The sequence below is a fragment of the Cydia strobilella genome, chromosome 25, assembly GCF_947568885.1.
Source record: "Cydia strobilella chromosome 25, ilCydStro3.1, whole genome shotgun sequence".
In the NCBI taxonomy this organism is placed as follows: Eukaryota; Metazoa; Arthropoda; class Insecta; order Lepidoptera; family Tortricidae; genus Cydia; species Cydia strobilella.
In genome coordinates, this window is record NC_086065.1 from 4,846,779 (window position 1) to 4,860,883 (window position 14,105).

At 38.2% G+C, this 14,105-nt stretch overlaps 2 protein-coding genes across 6 annotated transcripts in view; both read right to left on the minus strand.

The window, feature by feature from the left end:
- The window catches only part of LOC134752890 (histone H3-like), a 115,691-nt gene that overhangs the window by 13,636 nt on the left and 87,950 nt on the right, over positions 1–14,105 (minus strand). The gene's annotated exons all lie outside the window — the stretch shown is intronic.
- Positions 2,967–14,105, minus strand: part of LOC134752801 (transcription factor CP2-like protein 1) — a 66,281-nt gene continuing 55,142 nt past the window's right edge. For all 5 annotated transcript variants that reach the window (XM_063688532.1, XM_063688530.1, XM_063688529.1 and 2 more), the window contains 7 exons: positions 12,577–12,632; positions 12,097–12,142; positions 10,240–10,330; positions 9,837–9,952; positions 9,176–9,250; positions 7,354–7,492; positions 2,967–6,549 (listed from right to left, as the gene is read on the minus strand). In XM_063688532.1, the coding sequence (XP_063544602.1) occupies positions 6,409–6,549; positions 7,354–7,492; positions 9,176–9,250; positions 9,837–9,952; positions 10,240–10,330; positions 12,097–12,142; positions 12,577–12,632 (664 nt within the window). In that variant the 3' untranslated portion in view covers positions 2,967–6,408. The remainder of the gene's footprint in view (positions 6,550–7,353; positions 7,493–9,175; positions 9,251–9,836; positions 9,953–10,239; positions 10,331–12,096; positions 12,143–12,576; positions 12,633–14,105) is intronic.

Consider the following 14,105-nt stretch of genomic DNA (forward strand, 5'->3'; position numbering starts at 1 on the left):
TCCACTAGGTACAGCCAGGGTTCAGCATCAGCTCCATCTTGGGTACTGCTCTCCTAATTGCTCATCAAGACAGACCAAAACAGCGTGTGCCTATGTTGCACTAAACCTGCGTTCCAAAAGGTACAGCCAGGGTTCAGCATCAGCTCAGCTCTATGTATACTAAAACCTTCTCCAGAACACTTTTCTAAAAACCGCATCAAAATCGGTTCAGCCAAATGCGAGATAATCGCGAACAAACATACATACATACATATACATACAAACATACGGGTCAAACTGAGTACCTCCTTTTTTTGAAGGCGGTTAATAAACAAGTACTTACAACCCAAGGATTAAAGTTTCTGGTCGCAGTTTACACGCACACAGTACAGCCAAACACGCAAACAAATATAACTTTTTACACGGCGAGCGACGCACACAATGATAAATAACTTCGTCGTCGTCGATGCAACGTGCGGAGCCGATCAACAAACGTCCTGCCTCTACCAGCTCCCGCGCGGGACTGAGGCCGCGAGCGCGTGTCACCGATGTTATACCAGAAAAAGGGGAAGTTTTTAAAAAATCGTCAGAAAATAAAAGTTGCAATTTAAATAAAATGAAGTACAGCAACAGTTTAAGTAAACATTGCATTTTATTTGAGTATGCAATCTACGTCGAAAATAAGTAGATTTTCGGAGGAATTGTCACTTGTTTTGAGGTCATTTCTGGAGAAAATTGAATTCGTTTAACTTTCATTTCCTCGAACTCTAAGTCATATCATATAACAACAATGTAATCTGATAAACCTAGAGTACAGAATATGTGTAATACAAATTTACCATTTTTAGCAGTCCAAACTTTACGAAATTTACAAATAAGAGCATCAAAGTCAGTGCTTTACACGCGTTTACCTAAACGTCCATCAGAAAAAAATTCATTACTAATTTAGTAAGCCTTTTTTCAAAAAAATGATCTGATAAACCTAGAGATAAGAAGTCGTGCTAATAGAAACCAGTACTTGTTATTTCAATTAGGTAACAAAAGGTGTACAATTTCACAGAAGAAATCTATCAACTTTACATTTTTGCGACTAAAATCGTAACCGGGCTCTTAAAATTATAAATAACAAACGAAACCGTCAACGCCCTCTATACGAGAGTAGGCCAAAACTAGTGGTGCCAACTGATCGAGAATCAAATTTTCGTGATTTTCGAGGCACGTTTTTTCCTTAGACTGTGTCCATCTATTACGGAGTTATATCTATCTTTGCTATTACTAAGACTCCGCTGTCCGTCTGTCACCAGGCTGTATCTCATGAACCGTGATAGCTAGACAGTTGAAATTTTCACAGATGATGCCGCCATAACAACAAATACTAAAAACAGAATAATATAAATATTTAAATGGGGCTCCCATACAACAAACGTGATTTTTTTGCTGTTTTTTTCCGTAATGGTACGGAACCCTTCGTGCGCGAGTCCGACTCGCACTTGGCCGGTTTTTTTATAGATAAGTATACGTACGGAAAAAATAGGTACATTGTTAAAAATTGTGTCATTGTGTCCCTTGGAACGCGAGTCAGACTCGCACTTGGCCGGTTTTTATTAGATCATTATGACAAACGGTGGTAAAAAGGTTAGACATACAGTATGGTGCAAACGCATAGCTTAACTTACTTTTATACTTATACCAGCTTTTGCCCGCGACTTCGTCTGCGTGGACTGAGTAACCGCAGCTAGAGTAAGAATAGCGCCTGGAAAAATTCTCATAGCAATCTAAATTTAAGCATATTATGCACACAAATTAGCAGGCACTTCGTTAATTATCTCAATTCCACCCCGCTTTTTACTTTCTTAAGGGATGATTTTCGGGATAATATTCTATGTCCTTCTCAGGGACTCAACCTATCTCTATGCCAAATTTCATCTAAATCGGTTCAGCGGTTTAAGCGTGAAGAGGGAACACACAGACAGAAAGACAGAGACTTTCGCATTTATAATATTAGTATGGATTAGTGTAGATTGGCTGAATATGTTGTGTTTTATACCTAGGTAGTTGGATTGGCCTTTCAGAGGGTAAACACTACAATGGCCCAAAAATACGTTCACAATTTTTTTTACAAAGATTTTCATATTATCATAATCATACTTTATTGCGACCATGGTTTTAAAGGTGTAATTTTTTCTTATACTTATACTTCTTCTACACAATTTAATACAAATTTTAAACTACGATCATTTCAAACTTGTTCATAGATGGCAGCACCAGTCTCTCTCGCTACAACCAAAGATAGATATAACTCCGTAATAGATAGATACAGTCTAAGGAAAAAACGTGCCTCCAAAATCACGAAAATTTGATTCTCGATCAGATGGCGCCACTAGTTTTGGCCAACTCTCGTATAGAGGGCGTTGACGGTTTCGTTTGTTATTTATAATTTTAACGCATATCAGTGAAAGAACATGGGTCAAAATCATATAAAAAAAAATAATGCAAATAAAATAATCATTTATCCATATTTAAATACATTTGAACGTATTTTTATAAATCTTCATTTTTAGTTTTAAAGTATGTCGATAGATGGCAGTGAATTTACAGTGGTTACAAAATTTACTATGACATTACCGCTCTATCTTATTATATCCTCATTGCTACAACGTACATCCGTAAGGACTTCGTTTAGGTGCAAGCGCGCACTGCTTGCCCTTAGAGCTGGTCAAAGACGCCTAGTCTTACTAAGATGGCATATAGTCGAGAAATTCGGACGGGCACCGCCGTGGCGGGGTGGCCTAGGGGTTCATGGCGTTAGCCGCGATAGCTAAAGACGCCGGTTCGAATCCGGCCTTCACCACTGGAGGGCTTCGTCACTTTTTCTTTAATATATGACATCTATTACAGTTTTTTACGATCATTTAATTAAAACAAAGTAAACGTCAAAGTATTTGTGGGCCACCTTGTACAATGGAATGTAATAAAATGACGGCATTGCTTTATATACATTTATTGACTACACAATCCATATACTCATTTATTTTATAATATATAAACTATACTATACATGCAACAACTACACTATTAATAAAACATTTTTAAAAATAGTTTACAAAGAATACTCCATTTAATGCACGGCGCCATCTGTCTCCATAAAAGGCACTTTTAAGGCACCTCGAGTTAACCTTTTGGCTGCCCAGAGCTCACGTGACGTGTAATCACGTCGACGTCTGTCGCAGTCAAAAGTAATGTCACAAAATACACGTTTAGGCCGAGGGCGAAACAATGAAGCCTGAGCTTAGCAACAGATTCAAGAAATTGCCAAACACAAATTTGCAATCAAGTGACACTATTTTACACCTATTTATAGGAATAGGTCCTTTTTTTTGTCTCCCTCTATCAAAAATCTGTTACGAGTTGTGAAAAAATAAATCATATAATAATCATATTCATAATACTTTGGAATTTCATATAACTTTGTTTTGCAAAGCCCTATTGAGAGCTATAAAGTATGTGAAATTCACTGTAAAAAATTTCATATAAAAATAACATGCTATCATATATATAGCTTATATTATATTTCGCTATGTATTTAGTTAACAAAACTTAACTTAATGGTGAAACAATTGATTTAAAATTTAAATCAACGTATGTTTAAAATAAATACGAGTTCGTTAACCTTTTCACTGTCAAGGGTACAGTCGCCATCAGATATATCGGAGCGGGCGAGGCGCTCACAAATATCTGAACACGCCTCTATTGTCAAGGCGTTAGAGTGCGTGCTCAGATATTGTGACCACCTTGGCCGCTCCGATATATCTGATGGCGACTGTACATAAAACTAGTATCATCTTGTGACAGTGAAAGAGATAACGTACAGATGTAATGCATAATTGTTTTCCATCGTATTTTCTCGGAAACGTTCGTATTTGTCATGCTACTTCAGTCAACCTCAGTACTTTTTGTACCGAGACTGACTGAAATAGCATAACACGTTCGTACGTTTCCGTGAAAATACGATGGAAAATAATTGTGCACTACATCTGTAACAGAATACGTAAAACGTAAATGCGCTGCAGCATTATCATCTTTACTGATAAAGAATAATGAGAACTAGTATTATTTAATAACTAGAATATAAAGTAAGTTAATAAGCACCCTTTCACTGCTCACGACAGGGTACACACGTGACATTGACGAGTATCGACGTCACACGCGCAGTGAAAGGGTTAAGGCACATCTACGCTGTCATTTATTTGTAAATAAACGACATTACACCATCCAATATTTGCAAAGATTATTATGAATGTCTGTACGGTACTGTCAGTACGGTGTTTCTGTGAGATGAAATCAGTCAGTTAGGTTTTGAAGAGTTTCATATTAAATATTACCTTAACAAGTCTCAACACACAGAAAAAACGTAACGCTCTTGGGCCTCAAAGCTTAGTTTAAGCACATCTTAAATTATTACAGACTTCCAAATATACCCTTTACACATATTGATTTAATCTAACACAATACTTAGACACTTGATATACAATTGTTTTTACTAACATATATTTAACCATAATTTTCGATTTAAAATAAAAGAACATAAAAAAAATTAACATGTACATCTTAAAGTTAGTGATTGGAACCTCCTTTTAAGCTTTAATATAGACTGCGCCAGGAGGTACCGCTCTTCCTTATCTGGAGAATGTTAACAGAATTGTGCTACATTTATGAGATTTAAAACTAATACCTACTGTATGCCACTAATCACTTAAAAGCATTGCACAAAATATTGAAAATATTAACCTAAAATACATAATTAAATTTTAATAATATCAAATCCTTTGGGATACCTATCAGTACAAATCACAATCATCGAAGTTATCATGTGCTTTCCTATCAATCATCCTTGGCATACAATAATTAAAATGTTTTGTTGTCGTTGTAACGACCCACTGTAGTGGGTTGATCTCTTAACCCCTTTGACCGCTAAAGACGTCAACTGACTCGCGCGGCCCAATACCAACTGACAGCCCAATATCAACCTTCGTGCATTGCGACAAGGTTCATGAATACGCGCCGCATACGACGGGCGTTGCGTTCAAAGGGTGCGGTTGCCGTATGAAAGTATGTGGTTGCCAGGCAACCGACATTTTTTGATGCGGCAAACGACAGAATCGACGTAGTGTAAATTCGCCATTAGCGTAGTCTTATGCACTTAGCGATAGCCTTCTCGGCAAGTTACATTACGTATAACTTTTTACCATTCTTTTCCATTTTCTATCTGAAAAATTACTACATTTTGATGAGAACTTTCTGAAGTAAATTTTCATTGTGTCAAGTCATTTCTTGTTCCACTTATTACTATAAAATCAATACAACTTATAGTATAACATGTCTAACCCTTTGTACGCCACAAATATATTGACGTCATATCACGTCAGAGCTTTTCATGTGGCATTCAATGGGTTGACCGATAAACATAAGGCGGTATTACAACGAAGATGAGGTGAGGGTTCTTACAACTATAATATAATATTATGGCCCCATAGTCACTTAACTGTTTTTCAAATTCATCATCATCATCATCATATCGTAATCTTACGGTAATTCAGTTATTTTAGGAACTACATTGATAGTAGCGTTATTTTTAGTAATTAAGCTTATAAACAAATTCAATGTGGTAAAATTCACTGTCATGGGTGGGACTTGAACCCACGACCACAGGATCGCTAATCGAAATACAGCGAAATAGACTCATATATGGTGGAAATATTCGCTGTATTAAGGTCTTGGTAGTTCAGATGGAAGAGGACTGGGCTAGCGAGTAGCAATCTGGTCAAGATTTGATCCGGTGGTCGTTTTTTTTTTATTATGAATAGGCAGGCGTTTGACCAAGTTCAAGTCCCACACAACACCGTGAATTTTTCCACTTTTAATTTGTTTCTAAGCTTATTAGCATCGTTCGCAGCCGTCTCTGCTCGATACAAAATAAATTTTAGTCATGTCCAGGGTTTATCATTTAAGCCGTTTAGTGTAAAAGATACTACGACTGCACTTATAGCATATCTTGCCGCGTCTCGCGCGACTTTATACGCCAATATGTGATTGATGTGTAAAGTCGCGCGAATTGGAACAAGATACGTAGAGCAGCCCTACACACGAGGCGACGTGGCGGGCACGTAGAGCAGCCCTACACACGAGGCGACGTGGCGGGCACGTAGAGCAGCCCTACACACGAGGCGACGTGGCGGGCACGTAGAGCAGCCCTACACACGAGGCGACGTGGCGGGCACGTAGAGCAGCCCTACACACGAGGCGACGTGGCGGGCACGTAGAGCAGCCCTACACACGAGGCGACGTGGCGGGCACGTAGAGCAGCCCTACACACGAGGCGACGTGGCGGGCACGTAGAGCAGCCCTACACACGAGGCGGAGGTGTCTCGCTCACTGCTCGCTGGCCAGCAGCAGCGCGTCGTCCTGGCGCTGCAGGCGGTAGGTGGACTTGTCGGGCAGGTGGCGCACCAGCTCGTCCGTGAGCCGCACCAGGGCGCCGTTGGGGCCGGACACGAGCACCGTGTCCACTTCCTGCAAAACGACACATTATATTCGTTTTTTATTTTGATAAAAAGTAACTCAAAACATATTCAAATATTTAATAAGGTTTTGACAAAAAAAAAACATAATATTGTCTTCGGTTACCGCGATAGTTACTCATGAAATAAAACTATGAAAACGGATTATATCGCGTATATTGAATTTATAATACATCCCGACGTTTCGAACCCTTTACAGCGTTCGTGGTCACCCGTTGACCAAAACATTTTTGGTACAAGATTTTATGGCTGACTGTACTTTTCTTCCAACTAGCTTCTCGGCCACTGGTGGACTTGGTCACTTTTTCTTTATTGTACGATATCTATTTCATTTCAGTTTATAATTTGTACTTTTCTGCCCACAGGCAACTAATACTCATCGAGACAATTCTAATAACCCCAACCACAATTAGTTTGCGTTGTTTTATCACAGAGTTCCAATAGCCACCTCCTGTCTCCATCATCAGATCAGCTTCATGATATCATAATATTGCATTGTCACCCGACTTACATATGTATGCAAATTTTCAGCTTCATTGGAAGTCGGTTAAGGAGAGTTTAAGGAAAAATTATTATTTTTAGGGATCCGTACCCAAAGGGTAAAAACGGGACCCTATTACCAAGACTCCACTGTCCATCTGTCTACCAGCAGGCTGTATCTCATGAACCGTGATAGCTAGGCAGTTGAAATTTTCACAGATGATGTATTTCTGTTGCCGCTATAACAACAAATACTAAAAAGTACAGTCCGACTCGCACTTGTCCGGTTTATTTCCACGTGATATGTTTAGGTTACCTTGTGTCCCTGTGCATGTGCGCGGTGCAGCGCCTGCAGCTTGTGCAGCAGCTCGGCCGCGCGGCACGAGTGCAGGTACAAGGCGGAGTACACACCGCCGCCCGCGCTCACGTACACGGTCAGCCGGGGCTCGATACGTCTGTAACAACAATTTATGTGTCGTTTTCAAGCAAAAGGTACCACATTGTCGCTTGCCATAAGGATGCTTTGACAGGTTTTTCGTATAAAGATACAAGCAATTTTCGTCCTTATAGTAAGCGACAATGTGGTACCTTTTGATTGAAAACGTCACATATAGAGACATGTACCATCGCCCACCTTAACTGTCCATCGGTGGACGTTATGCCTTATGTAATAAGGTCCACTGATGGATAGTTAAGTGTTGCTGTCTGTACTTCTGAAATAGAAAGGGCCGTTTGGACCGTCAAGCCCCGGTATAAAAAATGTAACCCAGACACAAAGTACAAAGCATCAAAATTCTTAAATGTTGTTCTGTAAGCTATTAGTAAAAATAAATTTAAAATTAACGTTTGGAAGTATTAGAACTAAGGAAATGATAAAATTACAGAAAACATTTGCAATTACTAAAAAATTGGTACGCTACTTGTTGACGTGTATGACGACATGACGTTAAAGGCATGGCGGCTTCTTTTTTTTTATGTAATAGGAAGCAAACGAGCAGACGAGCCGCCTGGTGGGAAGCAGTCATCGCCGCCCATGGACATAAGCAACACCAGAGGAGCCACTTATGCGTTGCCCACCTTTGAGAACCCTAAATACCTGCTTCTTGAAGAACCCCATGTCATAGCGCAAAGGATACACCTCAGAAGGTAGCTCATTCCACAACTTGCACGTCCTGGGCAAAAACGAGCGAGATGCTCGCTTGTTTTTGGTTTGCCACGTGTCAAGCAAAGATAGATAGAACTCCGTAATAGATGGATACAGTCTAAGGAAAAAACGTGCCTCGAAAATCAAGAAAATTTGATTCTCGTTCAGAGGGCGCTACTAGTTTTGGTCTACAGTCGTATAGATGGCGTTGACGGTTTCGTTTGTTATTTAACAATTTTAACGCATATCATTGAAAAAACATGGGTCAAAATCATAAAAATAATTAATGCAAATAAAAAAAAACATTTATCTATGTTTAAATACATTCTATCGTATTTTTATAAATCTTTATTTTTAGTTTTAAAGTGTGTCGACAGATGGCAGTGAATTTACTGGGGTTACAAAATTTACTATGACAGTACCGCTCTAGTATAAGTTACTCTATGTGTCAAGTAAGTGAGGATGAGCTTTGTTTATTTGGCGGGAGGTGCGGTGGTAAAAACGTGACGGTGGCACCAGATCAAACAGTTCTTCAGAACATTTCCCATTGTACAGACGGTAGAACTTCTTGCAGCTAATGGTTTATAATTCTATTTAAACAGAAGTATTAAATTGATAAACCTCCATGTAATCCTTCGTAACTCGTTATTGGTGTATTTTAGTTTTTACATGTGAAAACTATATTAATTCAAACCCTAAAATTGGATCTGCCTAACTGAAGTGACAGGCACAAAACTACAATGAAAGTATCATAACCTCGTAAGGCACACCATACAAAGTTTCCCTATTTTTAATTGAACCTTGTCGTATAGAAGATTTTATATACATAAGATTTTAGATTTTATATTATAGGGTGACTTACGTTTGTTTTAGAAAACAATGAAACAAAAAAAATGCTACTTAATTCAGCTAGTGTATGGTTCAAATTAGATTGAAACAGAGTGTACATTGTAATGCACATTGGGCCTTACGAGGATAAAGACAAAATACTCACTTGGCGTGCAGAGCGTTGAATAGCCGTATGCCGTCGGCGAGGCCGCAGATTTGAATGATGTCGTCACGGGACAGTCTGCAAAACAAATAAGTCCAATCCTGTTATGGCGTCTTTATCGCTCGAATATGCAAGAGTGACAGAGATGTTAGATAACGAAATTTCGATTTTCTTGTTTCGCGATAAACTCCTGGGGGTTGTGGTAGTGGCGCCCCCTACGCAGTTTCGCGTAATATTCCCTATTGGTAAATGATGCGGAAAAACAGTCCATATTTTTTTTTTTTTTATATTTATATTTAAAAGGATTTTTATATGGGTCTAGGTTAAAAGGTCTGATGGCAATCAATATCTTGAGATTACCGTTACGTTACCATTAATATTTGCAGTAAAATGAATAAAGTATCGATTTGAGAGATTTTTGTGTTATTCAGTGAGCAACTGAGATGTTTAACTTTTTGGACGCCAATGACGGATATATCGGCACCGTAGGTTCGAAGCCAAAGACGGATTAATCGGTCAAAGACCACAGAGCAAAATAGACCTACGAGCATGTGCATAAAGTTCAATTTCAGTTTTGATACTTCGGTGACGTGGCGTCCGAGTGACAGCTTTTGTGTTTAACACGGCGTCGAAAAGATTATTCCTGGGATGAGTGGCATGTTACCTGAGCAGGTCGGCGCCGGAGAAGTTGGCGAAAGTGTTGGCGTGCTGCGCGAAGCGGTGCCGCGCCAGCCACGCCGCCGTGTCGCCCGCGCCCGCGCTGGCCGGCAGGCCCAGGTTCTGCAACCGTGATAATATGATCGATCGTATTCCTAGTACCACACCACAGATCGAAAATGCAACCATCGGTCATTTCTGACGAGCTTGTTTACTTTGAAAACGAGTAGCCTTAAAAAAAAATCCTGCGAAAAAAGTGGGAGGCGAAAGGCATGCCCGCGGTTTTCAGGTCAAAGAGCTTCATGAACTTTGGCATAAAGTGACGTATGCGGACGTGTAGTGAAGTCAGGAAGTCTGAGAGTGTAGGAGTAGATGGTAAATGACGTCATAGACAGTAATGTGGCGAGTACCTTGTCGGGATCTTCAGCGGGTTGCGGCAGATCAGGCAAAATGGCGCCGGGCGAGTGGCACGGCGAAGTAGTCACTTTCATCTCGGCCTCCCTGCAACAAACACATGTATGTTACATACGATTCACATCAAAACCAATGGCGTAACTGTGGGATGGCAAACTGCTAAGGACCCCTGGGCTGAGAGGGGCTGCAATTTAACCGAGAAGCCTCTATTGGTCCTAATTCATGTATTTTCACATCCTTCTTATTTACGATTTCCTTTTTGGTACGGACGGCTAAGGAATGGAATGCGCTCCCGCCATCTGTATTCCCTGATCAATATGACCTCGGTCTCTTTAAAACAAGAGTGGATAGGCTGTTACTGAACCGGTTAGCTCCATCTTAGGCCCTGTCTTCACTTTCCATCAGGTGTGACTAGGGCCAATCGCGGATCAGTTTATAATAAAAAATAAAATAAAAAATTTAACATAAACCCAATAGCGTATAGGGGTGGCGAAGCGGGAAAAGTTAAGACGATCCAAATTGACCAAAAAGCTCAGGCCCCCGTTGCCCTTATTCCACTGAACCAAACAATTAAAGAGGCGTGTCTAATTAGTCAAAAAAAATAATAATAGTAGTTTCCACATTAAAGTTGAACCTATCTATTGACACACTTTAAAACTAAAAATGAAGATTTATAAAAATACGTTAAAATGTATTTAAATATGGATAAATGTTTTTTTTTATTTGCAATAATTATTTTTATATGATTTTGACACATGTTCTTTCACTGATATGTGTTAAAATTATAAATAACAAACGAAACCGTTAACGCCCTCTATACGAGAGTAGGCCAAAACTAGTGGTGCCAACTGATCGAGAATCAAATTTTCGTGATTTTCGAGGCACGTTTTTTTCCTTACACTGTATCCATCTATTACGGAGTTATATCTATCTTTGAAAGCACAATGTTTCACATGATGTTCATTGTTTACAGTTTACACTTCGATTTTATGTAAGCAGTATTTCTAGAATCTGTATGTTTGTGTACGGACTTTCGGCAGCATCAGCCAAAATCTAATTTTGTACTTAATACCTGGCAAATCTTCCAAAGAATTCGTATTATACGCTTACCTACTCTACGCATATCACAATGTTTTATGATATCATCTTAAAGAAATATTTTTTTACCAATTTCATCGTCCTTCCAATTGTAAACCTAAGTACATCTAAATAAGGTTTAGAAACGTATATTTGTATGCATTTTTATTAGGTTTAAAAACATATATTCTCATAAAGAATAAATGTCTGTATATTATTTATTTTTATTCTAGTAGGTCATAAATAATCAATAAGAAATTAATTTTAATAATAGGGTTGTTGACACATGTTCAATTTTATAACTAACGCTAGTTATATAGATAGAAAATAAGCAATTTATCACAATAAATTGGAAACATAAAAAATATATGGGAACAATAAAAAAAAATATTAACTTCCAAATAAGAAAAAAATAATGGTACCATTCGATTCCTTACATTTTATAAAAAAAAGAAATTGTATAGCAACAATATACATAAACGCAATATTTCACCGACAAAATCGCAATTTCCTTGTTTTCCATACATCGAAACGCCTTCTAAGCAATAGCGACGTTACATCGTGACGTCACGATGTTATGTATTGCCATTTTGTTAGAAGCGTTTCGTCAGTAAAGTGCGGGTGCCAGACTTTGACCATCATTTGACTTTTGTATTCCTTTAAGACAATGGGCTCCATACAGACATTTGATCCTCAAAACAAACCTGGACTGATACCATTAATAAAAATTTGTCAACTACCCTATTATATTGTAATTACAGGAAGAATATACTCACTCTTGGCAGTATAATGGCTTCATCTGGTTCGATGCAGCAAGTATGGCTGAAAGAAAAATAATCATACCATAAGCATATAATAAATAATAGTACTAAGTACAGAAGGTACACTCTCTGACAAAACACATTTATTACAACAAATATGACCGCAAGGTGGCGCCAGCGCGAGCAGCCGTCTGTTCCATAGCGGTGCGCGCCATGCGCGGCAACTACTATGGCTAGACACCAAAATTGGTGTGGGCCGCATGTACTTGTAGCGACGCGACGAAATCGCGGAGTGAGCCACGCCTGGCGAGGCAGGAAGTTTCTAGAGAAACGTATAGTTATTCTGCCAACCATCTAAGTAGTGAAGATGGAAATGTTGTTCAACCACCCTAAGTTTTTATGCAAAATACTAAATCAAGTATATATGGTGCTCCTATGTGATATGTATGCATACTCGGAGTCTATGTATATTCCTATGTACAAAAATCAACTCACCAGGTTGTGGCATAGGTTTGTTTCCTATGGGGCTTGTGGCAGTCTTTGGGACCATGCTGCAACAAAAAAGTTCATACTTAATACAAATTTGTTAACATCAAAATATAAAAACACTTTTATGAAATGTCCAAACTATTTTTAACGATTATTTTATTAATTCAGTAGCAGACTACCTTGGTTCTATAGTCCACATCCACACTAATAGTTCATAAATTTTATTGAATCAAAATTATAATTATAAAGAAAGAAAGAGGAATAAGGATCATTTATTTCAGCTAAAGGTTACAGACATACCAGGGGTCTCCGCACTAGGCAGTGCCTGTATCGCGGGGAACCAATTACAATTTAAATATTAGCGCTGTTACAATTAAAAACTATCATTTAGTAAGAAACTACTTACGGTGAGTACTATCTTAACTACAAACTAAGGCTAAATCTAGACACTATCCCCTACTTATAAACACCTGTATATTTTACGAAAATAAATATATATTTTTTTAAATCTAGATAATATTGAAACAAAATTTTGTTAAATATGGCTTCTGTCTCGGCATAATTTTGTGAGTGCAGCAGTTTCAAAAGCATTATGTATATCATAATATGGTTAATTGTATGTTACATAGTTTTTACACCACAAAATGGATATGAAAGGTTTGCTCCAGTAGATATATCTACCTCTTATACCAAGTATTTATTCCAAGAGGTACTAGTGGAACTGCATGCTACTAACATGAAAGCACTCACATGACCATCAGTCCATCACTATCCAATATTCCCTTATTCAGTAGGACTGTCCAATAATAACTAGCTAATAGCTGCCATTACCCACAGTGCCTCATTACATCGTAATCATCCACTTAAGCTACGACCTTAACCAGCTATTGCTACTATAAGGGCAGATAAGGGAAGGGGATTATCTTATTGTTTCGGTTTCTGTGGTATGTGGTAAACTAGCTATTTTCAAAAGTTATGTACCCTTTTTTCCTCTGGAAGCTTCTGGTAAGTAGGTAAGACTAACACCTGTACATATATACACCTATACCAAAGATAGATATAACTAATAGATGGACACAGTCTAAGGAAAAAACGTGCCTCGAAAATCACGAAAATTTGATTCTCGATCAGTTGGCACCACTAGTTTTGGCCTACTCTCGTATAAAGGGCGTTGACGGTTTCGTTTATTTATAATTTTAACGCATATCAGTAAAAGAACATGGGTCAAAATAATATAAAAAAATTAATGCAAATAAAAAAAACATTTATGCATATTTAAATATATTTGAACGTATTTTTATAAAACTTCATTTTTAGTTTTAAAGTATGTCGATAGATGGCAGTGAATTTACAGTGGTTACAAAATTTACTATGACTGTACCGCTCTATCTTATTATATCCTCTTTGCCTATACATAGATTTAGAAATAAATTGATGAAGCTACTGACTGATAAAAGCTATTACAGTGTAAAAGATTTCCTTTAGATATACAGCCAGATTTGTAGTAGTTTCTAGTTTTAAGATTTTTACATGCT